At 37.9% G+C, this 20,300-nt stretch overlaps 1 protein-coding gene across 7 annotated transcripts in view; it reads right to left on the bottom strand.

Moving 5' to 3' along the window:
• Positions 1–20,300, bottom strand: part of LOC306844234 (DNA repair protein RAD51 homolog 2-like) — a 44,900-nt gene that overhangs the window by 2,827 nt on the left and 21,773 nt on the right. For 4 of the 7 annotated variants that reach the window (XR_013781899.1, XR_013781901.1, XR_013781902.1 and 1 more), the window contains 2 exons: positions 18,552–18,630; positions 13,769–13,822 (listed from right to left, as the gene is read on the bottom strand). The exons of 1 other annotated variant lie outside the window; for it this stretch is intronic. Coding sequence is in view for 2 of the 6 variants with exons in the window: in XM_079376207.1 (XP_079232333.1) it covers positions 13,770–13,822; positions 18,552–18,630 (132 nt within the window). In the remaining 4 variants the exon portion in view is untranslated. The remainder of the gene's footprint in view (positions 1–13,768; positions 13,823–18,551; positions 18,631–20,300) is intronic. 2 more of the 7 variants (XR_013781900.1, XM_079376206.1) reach the window with 1 other exon arrangement.

The following is a 20,300-nucleotide window of genomic DNA, read 5'->3' as shown; positions in this document are numbered from 1 at the left end:
TGAGAGAAAAGCAAGCAATTTGGATGCTAAAAGAAAAGAGGAAGTCAGTTAGAGCTCTAGCAAAAACAAAGGGCATGGAGAAATCAAGAGTTTGGAAACCACCAGCGACACCAGCAATCAACAACGACCTGATCGGCTGAGAAAACAAAAGTAGTTGATGACAGACAAATCATAAAAGTTGTGAAAATGAACCTTAAAAGTCACCAACAACTTCCAGAAAGCTGGGGTGATGCTCTGACAATCTACTGTCCTCAGGAGACTTTGACACAGAATTACAGCTGCTACACAGCAAGATGCAAACCAGCACCAAAAATAGAAAGACAAGATTAGAGTTTGCAAAAAAGCACAAAGGTGAGCCAGAAGAGTTTTGGAACTGTGTTTATGGACCGATGAGACAAAGATTAACCTTTATCTAAGTGATGGAAAAGCAAAAATGTGGAGAAAAAAAAGGGAACTGCAAATAATCCCAAGCATACAGCCTCATCTGTCAAGCATGGTGGAGGTGGTGTCATGGCATGGGCATGCATGGCTGCCTCTGGAACAGGCCCTCTCAACTTTACTGATGACTTAATGTATGATGACAGTAGCAGAATGAACTTGGAAGGATACAAAACCATCTTGCCTATCAATATTCAAGAAAATGCGACCAGATTCATTGGGAAGTGCTTCATATTGCATCAGGACAATGACCCAAAACACCCTGCCAGTTCAGTCAAGGAGTTTATAAGGGCAACGAAATGGAAAGTCTTGCCCAAGTCAATCTCCAGATTTAAATCTGATTGAACATGAATTTCACCAGCTGAAGAGGAAAGTAAAGCAGAAACTCCCCAAAATAAACAACAATTGGAATTGGCTGCATTAAAAGCTGGGAAAAGTATTTCAAAGGATGAGACGAAGAGTCTGGTGATGTCTATGGGTCACAGACTCACTGCTGTGATTGTGCTTAAGGGATCTGCGACTAAATAATAGCTTTTACCCCCGGTTTCACAGACAAGACTTAAGCCTAGTCTTAGACTAAAATGTAACTCTGAGCCGCTTCAACTGAAAGAAACTTGCACTGATTGATCTTAAAACATGTCAGTGCCTTTGTTTTGTCTTAAGATGCACACCAGTAATGTTTTTTTCTAAGGCATGTTTATAAAAATTACTTAAATGTCCTAATTCAACTATGGCCTAATCCTGGTTTAGGCTAAGCCCTGTCTATGAAACCGGGCCTTAATCTTTTATATATGCCTTATGTTCAACTGTCCCAATACTTATGCTCACATCAATGAGTGGGATGAACTCTAAAAGTGCCGTTCTTTTTATTTGGTAAAACATGTATGTGTTGAAATGGCTAATAATAAAATGTGACATTCTGTATTTTTTTCTCATATTCATCTTTTAATCATATTTGCAAATGTCCTGACTCCACAGCCAACAGAGCAATTTTGTCTTTACTGTTCCAATACTTATGGAGGGGACTGTATATAAATATATTTAGGGGTGTAACGATACACATATTGGTATTGAACCGTTCAGTACAAGGCTTTCGGTTCGATACATATTACAAACCGAACGATTCGTTGGACTAATCCTATTACATTTGGAAAATAAAAGAACTTAAATTGTGTGAAATAGAATTTTCTCAGTGCCACTGCGTTCAACAAAACAGCCCAAACGACGTAACAGACAACGTATTGCACCAGTGGCGCCATTTGGCATTTTCAATTAATGTAGGCCGGTTACATTCTTATTTTATTAGGCCTATTATTATTATGAAGTTACTTTTATTATTGCCCCACAATAATTACCACATAACTATACAAGGCTATTTACTCCTCGAAAGGTCTTTTCACAAAATAAGTTTCTTCTCATTTGTTTTCACTATATACGGGCCACAAGAGAAATATTAAGGGAATAAATTAAAACAGTTATACCTTTATCAGCATAAGTAGATTGATTCGTCTCTTGTTGTCTCTGAGAGAATATGCGGCGTCAAATGCCAAAAGCTCTGCCATTACTCCATCATTCCGTTTTTACTTTCACTTTCTTCATAGTGAATTGACTGAGATTAAGACGTTCACCGGCAAAACCCTTGCACAAAGTTTGCACGTTGCTTGTGTGATATCCATTGGCTCGTCTTCATGGTTTAAAACAGAAATATTTCTAACATTGCGCCGTAACCAATTACACTGCCCCCAGTGTCAAAAACGTACTGAACCGTGACACCACTGTGTCGTGTCGTATCGATCCGAACCGCACATTTTGTGAACTGTTACAACCCTAAGATATATAATCACAGAGGACCCCTGATCGTAAAAGTAATATTATTATTTTAATTATAAGTACTTTTTAAAGTATAAATACAACATGAATGCAAGTGATTTCTAAAACTTGGCATCTGCAAGATTTCTCTTTATACCTTTATTTGACCTATGTGCAACCCTTTAGTGCTGACCACTGTCTCCCTAGTTTACCTTATTAGATTTAAGTGGCTCATGTTTCTGGTAAATGCTACAAAAAAGACTACAAAACAGACATGACAAGAAAAATAGGGGTTGGTTTTACTTTGGCACAGACTGACATCATGAAGGTATTATACTCATATATACAGTATACACACACAGACATCAATTTGAGGGAAAGTTTGCGGGAGGAAATAAGGCCTCCACAGAGCCGTTAGGTTTGGTCCCCCATTGTAATCTATGGTGCTTTGAGTCTTGGTAAGGAACCGAAGCGATTAAACGTCCAATATGAATTCCCATAAAACCCAAGCAAACATACTCCTAGTGAGCAGCTGAGGGAAATGAATGCCAAATTTAATGTGGCCAGGTTTGTGGGGGACGACAATGTAGAACATGGCTAAGTACACATCCAGCTATGTTTTGCTACTGTCATTCCTGTGGCTGTGATGCTCATTATGAAACCTCTTGATGCCCAAGCTCTGGTTTTTCATGAGAAAAACGTCTCCCATGAGGCTGGGTGCTAGTCTTGTTTCATTTTCAGTCCAAACCTCATGATGGGGCCCTAGAATAGAAGGCAAATACATGAACACCAAACTTCCAGTGAAGCCCCATTTCTACTGGCAGCGCTAAAAATCTGCATTAGGGCTGGGTATCGAGTTCGATACTTTTTAGGCACCGACCGAATTGCCTCGATACCACCGAGTATCGAAAAACGTCTTGTCGTTCGGTACCAAATTTCGATACCTAAGGGGTTAATCTCATTAACGTCAGTGAGCCAATAAGCCTGCAGCACTAGATGTGTTTGACTAGAAGTGACGCGGTGCTGATTGATCAGTGTTTGACCTCCGCGAGAGCAATTCGAAAGCGTACGGAGCAGTCTGCTCTCTATATCGCGCAGTTTCGCTTACTTGACACAGACTGAAGCTCGCGTGACATTTCAGCATCTGCCGTCTCACTAAATGAGGACATAAACACATGATACAACAGCTCTAGAACTGCTCTGAGAGTCACTTCATGAGCATTTTACCATTTGATTTGAGTAAAACTTGCGTCATATCATAGACACACAGAACTGTAAAGGTATTCCCGGAAACCCGTCAAAATAAACGTTCGGTTTAACCTGGAAGACACTGCGGCAGAAATAAATTAATATTGTTCAGCAGAGTGTACATACTGCTACTACTAGGCTACTATTAAAATTATTAAAACTCTTATTTTTTAATTAATGATCACACAACATTTCTTCCATGTTTTAATTTTAATAGTAAAATTTTGTTTGCCAAAATAAATAAAGTTTTATTTTTAATAATTTAAAAGAAAAATGAAATGAATGTTTTATGCCTTCATTTGAAAACCAGATACAGAACACAGAATTTCTGAGGAAAAAGAAAACATTTCATAAGGCTGTTTTAAGAATAAATTTGAATAAACTAAGTAGTTTTTTGAGATAATGTAATCTTGTTAAAACTGTTTTCATAAAATTGGTATCGAAAAAATTATCGTTCAGGAACCGGTATCGAACTCAAGGTATCGGTATCGATATCGAACATTTTTGAACGATACCCAGCCCTAATCTGTATCAGTTGGAAGATCACAGTAGGCACTCCCTGAATTGCTTAGCCTATTTGTATAAAGCTGTTGCATCAGCAACAATCTCCGTTACTTGCGCATTCACTGAAATAGAATGATGTCTGTCGGTTTGACATCGCACTATCAGTGAGAACGTCTTTAAAACCCATGTACAACCTTTGAGTGATATTAGCATCCCACACACTGGCAGCTTCCATGCTTGGAGTAATAACAGGCATGACTGATTTCTCCAGTTCCCCGTAACAATAACAACCGGTAAAACACATGACACATCATAACAAGAGGGTTTGTATTGGATGAATCCTTCAGAACGGACTGCTGATTTCACATGGCTGGTATTCCAATGTTCTAAGCGTGAACATGCTGCTTACAAACATAATTATTTACTTCATCTGGTTGCGTTTCCATTGCGTCACTTTACGCCGCCAAGTCTGATCCCCTCCCTATACTACGGCATCTATTCAATCTGGAGATAAGCAAACCCGTAAACATACTTGAACAGAGTGTAGATGGATGTTGACTGGATCTCCTAACAAGCCTCTGTATCATACGCAACACATTAGTTTCGAGAGGCAGCGCCCTGCTAATACCGTGAAGCATAGTAGTTGGGAAATGCTCTCCAGCAAGTAGGCCACTCATACTCATGTGCTCTGCATTTTCCATTTGACTGCCTCTGTACAGTACGGCCTCTGTAATCACACCAGCAGCTTGAGACAAACCGTAAATGTTTACATATGCCTTCAAGGGGGCCGCTCCAAATTCAGTTCATACCCAGTCTTTCTCTCACCCTTTGTCACACTCATACAAACTCACACTGTGCTGTTAACAAGAATGGATGAGAGCTATTACGCTTTTTTATTACTTCATAAAGCAGAACACATGGGGCAAGTCCTTGCAAGAGTGGCGAGACAGGAAATAGCGAATGGAAGCCTGTAGCTCAGGAGGGGTGTACATGGCCTGACGGTCACCGTTCTTCATGCTGCCCTTTTGGAAATGGCATAAGTGCTTTGAGAACTCAGTAGTAGCATAAAGTAGTACAGATGTAAAAGGCCCAAGTTGTTGAACCAGGACAAGCACTGAGCGAACAAGAGACGACTCCTCTTGAGGGCTCTCGTGTCGACCCCTGCGACTCTACCTCTTTGATTTATGAAGCTCAGATGGAGTCTGGAGGGCTGGGAGGAGGAGATAAAAGGTTTCATGAAATGAACACCTCAGTGAAACCTGCTGCTGTATAAGGTAACAGAAAGGGCCCCTTCACCTGGAGAACCGCAGTCCAGAAAATTTCTCATTAGGGGACACATCAGTCCGGGCACTGAGAAACCAGAGCTGCGGAGAACCTGTCAGCCCCATCAGAATCTGTTTTTGCACTTGAGTAGCATGTCTTATTAAACAGAAATGATTAGTAAACCCCTGAGCTATTCTGGGTTCGGTCGAAACAAAACCCCCACAATAATCAAACCGAATTGCTAAATTACAGAGATGAGCAACTCGAAAAACATCTCACAATCATGGGAGCACAGAACCACAGCAGCTAAAGGCATCCAGATCCAACACTGATTGCTAATAATGAGTCAGTGTGGTACTGGCCAAGACACATGGTACAGCTCTGTAAAATCCCTCTACTCCTCACCCTGCTGGAAACATTGAGTCAGTCAAGGCCTTTTGTTTCAAGTTTATCTGTGTGAAAATAATGTGAGGCTTCAGCTTAGACACGCTGGGTAAAAAAATGGTACTTTCATGTTGCACAGGCTTCAAATAAGTTGAAAACAGGCCGTAGGACCAGGATCCTCTGCCATGCTTTTCTGATAGGATGAAGAGTTTCGTTGTTCCCTTGTTGTTCCTGCAGATCCAACTGAACTCGCAAATCCTCCATTTGGCCTGGCAAAGGTGCAGTTTAATAAGAGCCTTGTTTTGTCCTTTGTGAGCCAAGGCTGGGGACATCAGCAAAAATGTTCTGATTCAGAAATGCTCCATTTCCTCTGTGGAGATTTGAGGACACTGCGGCTTTTCAACAGAGCCAAAATATGAAGAACAGAAAGGGGGATTGCAGTTGTGTAATTGCCCTTACATAATCTCAATATAAATTTAATGAACTGGATGATAACCACCATTGACAGTAAACACCATTGTTTGCAGGCTTGTTTTTCATTGGATGTAGGGTCAAGGTAGTTCATGTAGCTCAACTTAACCTCATTCTTTATAGGCTTGGCCTCAGGGCTCAGGAAGACGAATCCAACTGACAGGGCTCTGTCTGGGTTTGACTGAAAGTTACTGCACAGCCAGTTTTACTTTCAGGAGTTTTGGTACCCATGTATGCAATGCCCTCTGCCGAAAGAGGAACACTGAGTCCTGGGAGTACGACATTTGCAGCTGTGACAGGGTGAGTCATTTTGTTTAGCACTTAAATAGAAGGGGGTTTCTGTTCAACAATGACATGGACACACAAGTCAGACAAAAATCTGCACATGTGCTTGTGCACACACACACACACACACACACTCACTCACATACACTCAATGAGCACTGGTAAAGCACCAGCACCTGGTGAAACGAATGAATCTTAAGGGCAACATGGCCAATGCAGAGACTTTCGTTTGGTACTTCCATATTCACATAGATGCACGTGTGGCTGGAATACAGAGCAGCAGCTGCAGTCCGGGATGTGAGCAGATGACGGTTCCTAGAAGAAAACCCGTCTTTTCACCAATTGATCAGGCAAGGAGGAACAAATTTCCAGAAATTACCCAACACCTGGGTAAATAACTAACCGAAAATGAACCGCCTCTCAGCAGGACAATTCCTCCAATGACTCTCTAACATAAGCTTGGGGAACATTTGGTCAGGTTCTAGCTTCTCAAGGTTTTGCAAACAGGTTTGTTCTAAGTTGGTCATCAGTATAATGCAAAACACAATTTTGCATTAATGTTTATTTGATAACCTATTGATATTTTTAATTATTCCATATGAGAAACACAAATAGCACATTATAGGTATTGTTTTCCAAAGTTTCAGCATGATATGGGGCTGTGTGAGGTTTTAGGGTTTGGTTGGGCAATGTAAAACAGGATGATTTCTTGTGTTGCTGCTTTCAGCAACTTATTTTCTTTATAAATCATACAGATTTTCTTCTAGAGAAAACAAGCAATTACACAACATGAACAAAATTAAACATGGCAGTCCAGAAATATGATCTTCCAAACAAAATAAAAGTAGGGGAAGGTATGGGAATAACCCAGAATCCATGAAAAAGAGAGAAAGTAAAAGTGGAAAAGAGGAACGCTGAATGACTGAGAGAGGGAAAGTAAAACTGGGATAGAGGAGTGCAAATGAGAGTTAGAAGGAGGCAAAGAAATGAGAAGTCGAGAAAGAGAAAGAGAAAAGGGAGAGGGGGAGAGAACAAAGCCATCTTTGTGTGAGGCGCTGAGAGAGTGGAGCAGAGCCAGGGCTTAGGGGGTGTTTCACAAGAGTACACTGACTGCATTCCTGCAATGTGATTATGGCCGCATTTAATTTATTCTCCTGCAGGAAACACACTTAACCCTTCACTGTCCATCGGCTCGCATCAACTGGCCTTGAACCTGAAATATTTTCCTTTATAATTATCCAGTAAGTGAATGTTATGCAAGTAAAACAGTTTAGTTATGACCTTGCCAAAAGAACCAACTACAGATTCTGTAGTTCCTGGTGATTGCTTTACAGTCATTCATTGACTTTGCTTAGTGTTTTGCGGCGTCAGACTGCTCTAAATCCAGACTAATTCGGCCTGAAGCGATTACACTGGGGATTCCCAGCACTGGATATTCTTTAGGTTCACAAAGGCAGATCTGAGGTGAAACTTCACACGCATTTCATCTGAAACTAGAAGTATTTAATGAGGAAATTTGTTAGAACAACTCAAAACATGCCAAAGCATGTTTAGGGAAGAACTTTATGAAATTTACCTGGAGGACACAATTTTTGGTTGGTCTGTAAAAAAGGGAAGATTTTTGAGAATGTGGTTGCAAAATTTCTTTCTGGAGATTTTTTGATAAATATAAAACTATGAAGGAAGAAAGAAAACTTGTATAAACAAGGTAATAAGCTAATAATAAATATACTTAGTGTATTTGTATTAAGATCATAGTACATTTAAAACAATATTTTATATTTAACCAACAATTAAGCATAAACTAAAATGCTTTTTCACCATCAGGCCAAACAGTTCTAAGCTTGATGAATAATAGCACCATTTTCATTAGAAAGCCGTTCAGTACAGCGCAAATACAAACTATTTCATGCTCAGATTTCTCAGCAGGGTTAGCCAACCACAATCAGTACAGGAAAGCCTTTGGTGAAAGTGTTTGGTGAAATAGTGATGTGGCGACTCTGAATTGGTCAAATACATTTTAATTAGTGGTCGACCGATATTGTTTTTTTGGCAGCCAATGCCGATATCTTGGAAAACAGGAGGGCTGACAGCCGATATAATTGTTTTTTATTATTAATATTTAAGAAATTTGAAATCATTGACAATGGATTATAAAATAAATGTGTAAAATAAACATACTTCAGAAGACAAAGTATTTTTCACAAATAAATACATATTTAATAAAAATATAATTCAAATGGAAGTAAACACTGTAACCAATAGGGCACTCCGTATTCTGGGAAGATTGTGTGCATTGGGAATCATATTGTTCAAATAAAGCCAAGGTAACACTCATTTTACATACAGCACACAGTGAAAATGACATGAATATGACAGTGAGCAAATGCATAAAGCGCAGCATAATTTGAAATCACGAGTTTAAAGTTTAAAGCATTCAATTCGCACAGACCGACCGTCACGCAGCGCGCACGCGATCATAAAATATAAAAATGCACACTTCACATGGACAAAAATGCACACTTCACAAGATCACACAGCTGGATTCGACTAAGTTTGCAAGATTTGTGAAATTAAATGTTCATTAGTCATTCAAAGATTTGTTTAAATTATATAAATGCGTATTTGCTTAGTACTGGCGGTAAACAAGAAAGTATTATAATGTTTGCCTTTCTATTACTAATAATATAAAAGCAATCGTTATAATACTTTTTGTATACATTAATTCCTTTGTTTAACAGTTCTATCTGATTATTTGACAGACTTCTATCCGTATTAGACAGAATGACAACAGCGAACAAGAGGGAGAATGTGAGCACTGTGTGCTCAAGCGCTGCTGCTCTCAGCACCGTCAAAATAAAAGTCCCGCCTTGAACACATTGGCCAAACAGAAAAACTTATCAACCGATGCCGATATTTGAAAAATGCCAAATATCGGCCGATATATTGGTCTTGGCGATATATCGGTCAACCACTAATTTTAAACCTGACTTTAAAGCTCTATAATACAAAATTAATAAATAAAATAAATACAGCCATAACAAACATCCTGGAACAGTACAGAATGACAACATTCAGAAACAACACATTCTCACTCCCAACTCGTCGCATTTTTGTAAGTAATTAATTTTTTTTTTAATTGTAATTTTTGCCTTTATTACGATCGGATAGTGAGTAGACAGGAAGCAAAGTGGGAGAGAAAGAGGGGGACGGCATCATGAAATCCAGGGCTCAAACTTGGGACACCCGAAGCATGCTGTATGTCGGTGCACTGCCCAAAAGGGTATCGGCACTGACAACTTGTCACATTTTGATGCTTGGTCAGGTCCCTTTGGTGTCTCTTTTTAATGCGCAGGGTACCCCTTTAGCATAATTTTCTGAAGTGCAGATTACTCCATTGCTTCAATAAGAAACCTTTGGCGTCAATATGCAGCCGTTGTTGAGAAGTGGGTAGGTTAAGTGCGGGGGTGAGGTTAGGTGGTCCAAAATATCTATAATTTATAAAGTATAAATGTATATACTGCAAAACCTTTTCTAGTTTTACAAATGCATACAAAGAATAAATGAGTCCTGATCTGACACATAAGGCAAACAAATGAAAGCCAACAGAGTACCCTGCATTAAAAAGTGACTCCAAGGCTTCTTGACCAAACGAGTTGGGAGTAAGAAGGGTTTTTTCAAAAACAGCACCCGTTCGGCCTGATAATGGAAATTGTTCTGAATGATCTAATTTTAGGTAACAACATCCGATCTGCATAGAAAGCATAAGTAATTTCTGCAGACAGTCTTGCAGAGTGTCTTGGGCAAAGCTTGATTTGTTGATCCACGCTTGATGGTCATGGTTACTGACCTCTTTGATTAGGTCTGTTTCCCAAATCCTGGAAGACCACACACAGATCTGTCAGCTACAGAAGACAACCCCTATTTTGACGGGCCCACCCTAGCTCCCTCTATGATTCTGTGTGTTTACACCTAACACAGAGAGAGGGAAAATGAGATAATGAAGAGAGAGCAGCACATCATTGGGGTTGACCACTCCCTGAGGCCACAAATATAGTAGCCTACTCATTCTCGAGCCACCTATCCATATATTCTTATACACTCCCCTCTTCAACAACTGCACCGCTCTCTACCCAGTTGCTGGGAATAAAAAAACAGGAGCAGTTGAGAGAGAGAGAGGGAGGGTGGGTGGGTGGATGGGCAAAACCAATGCTGGACTAAATAAAATCTCCTCTCCAAAGGATCAAAGCTGAACTTGGCAATTTAATTCCAAGAGGATATTGCCGTTCCCAAAGGCTTCCTTTTGCCTCCAGCCATCTAGGCCTGTTACCCCTCTCATTAAAGGCACAGTCTTAAGCTGTAGTGTAGAAACTGGAGCAGCATTATCCCAGATCTGCCTTTCCCTGCCCATTACGGAAAGAAAGTTCTGTCAGTCTAACCACAATCCAATGAGGTTGGACCAACACTACTGTCATTTAGATGTATTACATAACAATTTTCCAACAGAACCTAATAGAGCATAGGCGGGGCTAAGGACAATTATAAAGTCCCACTGTTTTAGCTGTGCCAGTACAGCTAAGTTCAACTTCTTTGGAAACATAACTTTTTTCAGCGAGGCCAAGTCTTAGTGCAGCTGGAGCGATGCCTGCAGAAAATTTAGCAAGAATCACAAGAATAAACTACACTACACAATTTTGTGATTCCTAAACATATAGCATTTGTGTTTTTTATTTTTATTTAGACAACAGAATTAATTAGTAATAATAATAACAATAATAAACTTTATTACAATTTTAAATAATTAAATTCAGAGCTGTAATGGTGTGTTCACACTAAAGGCAAATTTAATTATTCGCTCGAATAGCATTTGACTCAAACACACGATATTCACTTCAATTGTGTCTTTCGAGCAAGTTGAAAAATTTCAACGAGCGGAAAATTCGCATGACGCATTCTTGTGCAAGCCAATCAGCGAAGAGCTTATTGACACATCCGGTTGTACCAGAAAATGGAAGAGAGCGTTATTGTCGTAGTCTAGGCACCCTGAAATTTATGATATCGGTATCTGGAGGATAGAAAACAATTAAAATCAGTTGTAGCGGTAGTTTTATTTTATTAGCATGGCTACAGAGATGCTGCTATCAATAAGAAAAATAATGTCAGTGTTTATACAGTAGTAAAATGTAATACACATTAAAGGAGGATTAATATTCATTCGCCTCTGGATGGTGCTGTGAACTCAAGACACGTCTGTGTTTGGCTTTCCGGTGTATTTGGGACAAAGCATTGATCGTAGTTATCTCCACCATTGTTGTTCGCACAATGTTTTTATTTGCGCGCGTTACGCGAAAAACATCCTGCGAGTAATCTAGAGCGAGTGATGCAATGCGCATATTCGCGTTTGGTGTGAACACACCATAAGTGAGCTACATCACATCAACGGAACCACTTAGCTCCTGCTGAACAAAGCTTAAAAAACGTAAATCTTTGCTCTGAGCAACAGGTCAAGAGAAACAATTATATACAATGAATAGCACTGTTTAGATGTTTCGAATCAGCTATTTGCTAAGAGTTCAGCTAGAGTGCAATATTCAAATGCAACATCATACCAAGAGCAAAGGGCTGTGAATCTGGTATAGAGAGGGTACAGTACAATTCATGTTTACAGAATGAGGGCTGAGAGGTGCACATACAATTTTACCTGAGCAATGCTGTATATTAGAAGGCAATCCAAAACTAAACTTTGGGCAAAATTATGAGGACATGTGTTGAGATAGTGAGAAACAGAATGAGAGAGAGATATCTAAAAGGGAGAAATAGACAGCTAATCCCTAGAAGCAGCTGTTGTGTTCTGACCGACACCAGAAGCTGCCATCTGTGACCTCACTAACACTGGTGTAAAGGTTAATCATTAAAGTGCATATACACCAACACTCATCTCTTAGGTACAGAGCGGTGTATGACTAACCTCATGACAACCCCAGTTTATCGCAGGCTCACACTGCAACCTACCCTGAATCACGCTTTGAGCATAAGGAGCTTTATTTTCATCATAGAATTCAGGTACTACTTCAAATACTAAACCTCAAGGACATGATCGTCAAGATATTTACTTATTTATTTTTAATCAGGGTAGTTTGGAAGAAGGCTTCACACATCATTAAAACCTGTGCAAAGTATTGCTAAGGCTCTAGGTGAGGACTTCCAGCCTGTGATGCCCCACTCGGATTAAGCCCAGAATATATGCGAGGGTTCTCGGCATACAGTGTGCGTGACGCAAATTTCATTACCAGAATAGTACGCTCGTTCTGTACCACCTGATTTTTAAACGTGTGTACTTTTCGCGTGTGTACTTTAACATTGGCTAGTCAATTTTAAAATTGGAGTGGAGGAAAGCTAATGCTAAGGAAACCTGCTCCAGGTTGAGGGAGCTGATATAGCAGTCCATTTCAGAAGATGTCTCTTGGCTGTTTATTTACAAATGAACAGGATTGCCTTCAACACAAAGAGCAGGTGTTGATGGTCCATGAAATAGTCCATGGGAACCATTTCTAAATGTCCTGGTGGTGCTGCCCAATAATAATAAGCCATTTAAAGACAATCCGCATGGATTTAGAAGGGGTGCCAGGGTCAGTCTCTGTGGTGGTGGATTGCCACATGATACCCAGTAGTGCTGCCACAAAGAAAAGCTACATTCATATCCATCTCATGGATTGACCGGGTTATGCCACTGGCAATGAACATACAGGAAATCTAGCACGCCTCAATAAGATTTGCACACGAGTTTCTTCCAAATAGGCTACAGAAAGTTTGTCCATAAAACTTCCTTTGTAGGCTATACCATCTGTTTTAGATATTCAATCATTTCAATTTGATAAGAATGAGACCAAGCTGGACTTCAAAAAAAGATCAACTTCAGCAAGTTGCACAACATTCATCATCATGTTGTACAGAACGCTGTACTCATATATTCAAATGACTAGTTCAAGTTTCCCGGCAAGACATGAGTGGTACACCACAACATGTCCTCTTTGCCAAATGGCAATTCTACCAGAGAACTGTTACAGTACTAAACCAATACACAAGTCATTCTCTAATGACTTGGCCTTGGGCCTTAGCTGGATGCAAGCACAACTTTTGATTGAAATATACTGGATTCCTTTGTAGAATTCTTCTTATGCACATGCTTAGTTCTTACTTTGAAAACATTAATAAAAAGCAAACTATGATAATCCGCAAGTAACAAAGGAGGAAGCGAACGGCATTAAAATCAAGAAGCCCCATTGCAGAAATATGTTTTACAATCCCTCAGACTGGATAACAATTCAGAAATTCATACAGTGGAAATGGTAATAAAATACCTCACCTCATTTTGTTTGAGTAATATCTCTGACTCGAGTCTGTAGTAACTGATCCAACACTGCAAAAAAATTTTAAAAAATTAGCTTTAAAGCAAAAATCTTTAGCACTATTTCACACATGCATCTTTCTCAGCCCACTTCCCACTGACCTCATTCAAACAAAGATTTCTATATACTTTAGACTTAAGGGTAGACCCTGAACTAGTTAGGCTTTGTTAGATAAATAAAGCTCAAGAGTTGCAGTGGCAAATCTGTTACCATTATGAAAAGGCTCGTTTGTGATTAGTTGATAAGACATATGAGGCATAAGTTTGTTCTTACCTTTTGTTCTTTTAAGAATATGTGTATAGTACTATACATTGTATTACTATCAGCATTATGACCTGCATTATTCATGGTGATACATTTGCACACACCTTTACTAACACATTGATATAGGTGTTTTGAGAGTCTTTAGAGCTCATATGTGCTGAGTTATTAAATGAATGCTCCTGATATTTATTTAGGCATGAAGCTCTAAGCTCAGTTAAATGAATCAGCGTGTGCTGAGTAAGACTGAGAGACATATTCATGATTAATGTCAGCATGCTCCTATCATCTGGTGCTACGGCGTTTACTGTAAGCAGGTTTGAGTCACTTCTCGCTCATGGTGAGATGAAAAGGGGACCATATGGAGACAGACAGACAGATAGACAGGCAGACACAAACACACACAGTGCTGTCCAGCTTTTCTATTCTGCAGTAACAGCATGTTCCATATGTGCTCCATGGTGAGTCCCAGCAGGCTTTTAAACAATCCTGTATCCATAAGTGAAAGCCCAGACATTTGAAATCTTGGGTAATATCTCTTTTGTTCCTTTCTCTCCTCTCCATTCTGCCTTGTATTAGCACTGCATGATTATGACGACAATTATCAATTATTTATCCTAATATTACAATCAATTTGTTTTCATTAATAGAATTTACATAAATGCATAATCATTTGTATGGACCAACTGCATATCATATTTTTTCCTTAGTTAACAAATAAATGACTTATAAATATGACTTATAAATTGCTTATTTACACACAGTCTACACCTTGCAATGAACCCAAACAAAGTAAAACATGAAAGAATAAAGGAAAAAAAAATTACACTACCGTTCAAATGTTTGGGGTCAGAAATATGTTTAATACTTTAAATGCAAAAAAGAAGCTCACCAAAACTGCATTTATTTGAATAATAATAACTACAGCACAATAATTACTACAGTAAGAACAGTAATATTGTAGAATATTATTCCAATTCAAAATCTTAATATATTTTAAAATGTAATTTTTCCTAAAGATGAATTTTTAGCATCATTAATCCAGTCTTCAGTGTCCTTTAGAAATCATTCTGATATGTGGGAATAAATGTTGAAACATATCAGAATGATTTCTGAAGAAAAAAAAAAGAAAAAAAACTTACTGACTGCAAATATTTCAACACTATGTGAAATATGACAGATGGTGAAAATTGTTTGTCTTCTCATTTTTTTGACAAAGACTGATGTAAGAAGGCCCGTGGTTTTGTTTCTTGCCAGGAACTTTAACTTTAGGCCTATTGGAAAGTTTAAATGCTGAGATTAACTAACCATCTCACAACTTCCTGCAAAATCACATAAAAATGTCTCATGACACTTATGGAAAAGGAAGTTATGCAACTAGAGGGATGAGAGCAATACAGAATGAGTTAAAAATAATGAGATCATTTATCGAGATGAGGCCGCATTGACTGGTATGGTACAGTATGTCATAGTAAACATTCAAAGGTTAAGGGACAAATATTTATTCCAGCGCATGCTTTTCCATCATTCAAAATGAGAGACATCTTGTTGTGTCATGATGAAAACAGTAAACATAACTTAAAAATCTGTTCCACTCCATCCAGCTGTTTTGAATACAAGAATGCAACCCACATAATTAAAAAAAAAAATAATATTTAATATTGGAGGAAGTTGAGGTTTCTATTATTTCACTTATTTGCAATAGCATGTGTGGTGTCACCCATACACCAGTAACCAACCATAATTATTTCTGGATTATAGTGAAGTACAGAGATGTGTTGGGATCAGATATTGGCAGGAAGCATTAGTGTATGCGTGTGCGATTGACTTGAGGACAATGTGTAAAGAGCTCAGAGAGAAGTGTGTGAATAGTGTTTCAAAGGCCCTTCTCATACAGGGGCTTTATTTGAAGCTGGCAGGCCTTGCGCGCCACACATCAACGATGCACTTGTTGAGAGAGAGAGAGAGAGAGAGACTGATTAACACAACTGATGCAGAGAGCCAGACCACAGCAAAACTATTCAATAGCGGGATTGAACTGGACACACATAAGACTCTCTCACTCTCTGACACACAAACACTTCATAGAGAAGTTGTCAGCAAAATACAGAAATAGAGAATTGTTATGCATCAAAGTCAAAATTCTTGGCCAAAACTGAAAATTCAGGACACATTGGGCCAGAAATCGAAGGAAAAATTATTAAGTTAGGTGTAGTAAGCAAATTCTAAATAATATTACATTACACTTTCACTTATTCATCCTTTAGGTGAATGTACTACCATAATATTGGATAATATTTGTTAAATATTGCACACCTATATGTTATATGTACTATACGTATTATATGTAATTATTGATGTAAGCACATTTGTAGCCTATAAATTACATAACAAAGGATTTTTAATGTACTTATTTAAAATAATAACCCAAATGTCTGGGGTACATACCGATTGATTGATATTTTTGATTGTATTTTTTTTTTACTGTAATCAAAGTACAGTAAAATACTGTATCAACGTTTCTACAAACTTATGCAGCGCAGCTGTTAAATAAATGTATTTTGAAGGATCATGTGACACTTTGCCCTCACAGAAATGACATTTGAAAATATATCAAAATAAAAGCAAAATACATTTTAATTGCATTAATATTTCACAGTATTGTTGTTTTTACTGTATTTTTGATCAAGTAAATGCAGCCTTGGTGAGCATAAAAGACTTTGAAAACATTTCCCTAATATTTAACCATTGACTTTCGCCATTCAACACTGCATTATAATTGAGAGCTATCAATTTTAACATTTATTAGACTTAAAAAAATTGCGTTTTGTTTAAGTGAACTTAAAAATGTTCACATTATTACAATAATTATAATAAATGTCATATTTAGCTACCCGTGCCCTTCAGCAAGTAGGAAATATACAGAAATTGAATAAAGTTATCAAACACTAAATTCTAAATTAAATATAGATGAATCCTTAAAGCTATTGATTTCCTCTTTTTTCTTTTGTTCTTTGATGAACAGACATCACAGCAGCTGGTTATTTGGCTGCTATTACTTTAAGAGCTGCCGCTGCTGAACGAGACGTGGATCTGACACACATTCTTAAAAGTGACTCCTATATAACATATACTTAACATATATACTTATCTGCATGCACATTTGTAAGGCAGCTTTAATCGCCTTTTTGGTAACTTAACGACTTAATTGACAACATATCTACAACATTGCATGCTCATAGTTTATTTTGCACTTTCTTGTCGCCTGTATTATTCCACGCTTGTTTGACTAGCGCCTGTCGCTGAGGTGAGATTTTTATTTTTTTTCTCTGACTTTTCAAATGCGAGCTGATTTCATGTTGAATATCCAATTAATCAACAAAATGATTAAAAAATTAACACATTATCAAAATAATTGTTAGTTGCATCTCAGAAATTTTCGTGCCAACTTTTTTTTGTTCAATCTACAACATCTAAACAAAAGCACTGAATAATTTAGTACTTGCTTCCTCTAATAAAACCCAACTAAAACAAGAACAAGCTCCTGAATGTGAGCTCATATCAGCTGTGGCACAGACATTAACAGGAAGTGTGAGCTGTTTGACTATTCTTTGTTATTAAATTATGCTGAACTGATACCACTCATATCAATCATAGCTTTCTGTAAAAATGCATAAGCAAACGACTTCAATTCCAAACCCCAAAATGAAGTCGGGTACATCAAGGTGAATTACTTTTGAATTTTCTTCCAAGTGCTGTTAAAAGTCCACCACACATACACCGCCATAAACCTCTGCCGAAGAGCCAAAACATTCCCACTATGTTTTCCCTCTGATATCCTGTTTCCCATTAAAGTTTTGTGGTGTTGGGAATCCACACAAACCGCCGCGAGGTAAGCTGTGAAGCCCACGGATGAATACAAATGGTCCTGACAGGACAGCCAGAGGTCCTGGACGTTAAAATGCAGTGGGCAGAAGTTCTGACCCAGAAGGTTTAAAACCGCACACAAAACTGAGTGTATTTGTCCTATTAGCGTTTTTCAAACCAACCGTGGTATTTTTTTATGATTCAGATTACTGACACTCAGTAAAAAAATAAATATCAGATTTGAGTAGTCACTTTCAGTTACTAAAATCTGGATTAGCCTGCAACAACTGAAATCTTGCATGACTAAAACAAAACTTAACCTTAAACGATATTATACATAAAGTTTATGGGCTAGAATGACCTAGATCAACAAAAAATTCCTTAAACATTTCAATATACCGAATGAATGTCGCCTATACAGTTTCTGTGTGATATCATGATTGCTTCTTAAGAATAATTTTCACATCCACTGGTACTTAAACCTGTACTTACCTGCCTAACATCGGTGTCATGTTTTAGCATGACATACTGTGATTATTTCAGGCGATTACATGGGCATGGGTTCGTGAGGTTCAGTATTTTGTCAGTATGCTGTCTATCTAGGACACTCACCCTCAAGACGGATGCCCTCCTTCTGAACGGTGTAGCTCAGCATGGCAAAAGGGGCCACGGGTGATTTGGCTATGACAATCTTAAAACAAGAAAGAAGAAGAGATTCAGAATGAGTAAGGGAAGTGCTCAGCGACACTTTAAGGCCACGATATCAATATAAGGTCAAACTTTAATAGCTAATAACTAAGGTGCACAATGGACTCATTTAGGGCTGTAGCTATCGAATATTTTAGTAATCGATTATTCTACCGAAAAATCAATCGATTAATCGGATAAGTACTTTTTCTTTACTAAAGAGCAATACTAAATATACAAGAGAAAATAAGACAGGTCTCTTTAAATGAACAAGTCATTTGTTTCCTTTTTTAGACAAATTAAATTTTTTATTGCTGAAATTGCATAATTAATAACTGTGAAAGTTAATTGCCATATTACATTCAAAATGCAAATACAAATATATAAAAATTTATTTCAAATTACTTCAAAAAAGGTAAACATTGTACAACCTAAAACTCGACATAAATCTAAATAATAGTAATAAAATAATAATAATAAAACCTAAACAATGTGCAACTTAACTTTCAAGTTTCAGGCTAACTATAGCTCAGGCATGACATAAGCCTTTACTGTCTTCTTAGAAGGCTTTGTGGCTTTTGTAAGAGGCAGAAATTAGTGGGCATACAGTCCATACACATTCAATTTCTTAACACATTTTTCAGCAACATGAATTTAAAGTTTTGTGGAGAATGAACCCTCTTAAATGTCTCTCTGCATACTGGTGTGTGTAATCCTTTAAAGGAGCATGTAGTAAGCACAGTGCTCTGTATGCAGTTACAGTAAATGGTAGGGATGCACCGAAATGAAATTTCTGGGCCGAAACTCAGAATTCTGGATGTGCTTGGTCGAAAACCGAAACCGAAAAGGCTTTGTAATAATTATTTATTTTATTAAATAATACAAAGTAACTTTTTAATTTAACTCAATTTTAATGGCACGGAATTTAAAAAGCCAATAAAATAACCACACTTTTATTTAAAGAAAACTGGACATAACTGTTGTTGTTTTTGACTAATTATCCAAATAATGTATAGTCCTGCCAACGGTTTGTCCTTTCTCAAAATGCGGTGGGGGTGGTACCATCCTGATCATGTGCACACAATGTACTCAACTGGCTGAAACAAACACTTTTTACACGCAACATATTTTAGGTGTTATAATATGTATAGCTATGATTAAAGAAAATGACAAATATAAAGTTATGTTTTATTTTCTCACCTGTTGTTTTATTGTCATTTATTCGTAAAATAGCCTTATGTTTTGTTTTTCCTCAGAAATTATGTGTTGTGTATCTGGTTCTCAAATGAAGGCATAAAACATTCATTTCATTTATCTTTATATTATTGAAAATTAAACTTTTTGGCAAACAAAGGGGATTTACTATTAAAATTAAAACATGGAAGAAATGTTGTGTGATCATTCCTGATGTATGTACATTCTGATGAACAAATATATTTCTGCTGCAATGTCTTCAAATTAAACCGGACTTTTATTTTGATGGGTTGCCGTCCTGAAATCACCGCGAGCGTCACGTGCCACGCACTTCAGTGTGTGTGTGTGTGGTAAAGGAAAACGCACGTCTCTGCCATTCATTCATACAGAGATATGATCGTGCAATATGAGTTATTGCGGCCGAAAATTCAGTGCATCCCTAGGAATGGACAAAACGATTCTTCGAAGCACATAATTTGC

The sequence above is a fragment of the Barbus barbus genome (genome assembly GCF_936440315.1).
Source record: "Barbus barbus genome assembly, chromosome: 24".
Taxonomy (NCBI): Eukaryota; Metazoa; Chordata; class Actinopteri; order Cypriniformes; family Cyprinidae; genus Barbus; species Barbus barbus.
This window is presented reverse-complemented; position numbering and strand designations above follow the sequence as displayed.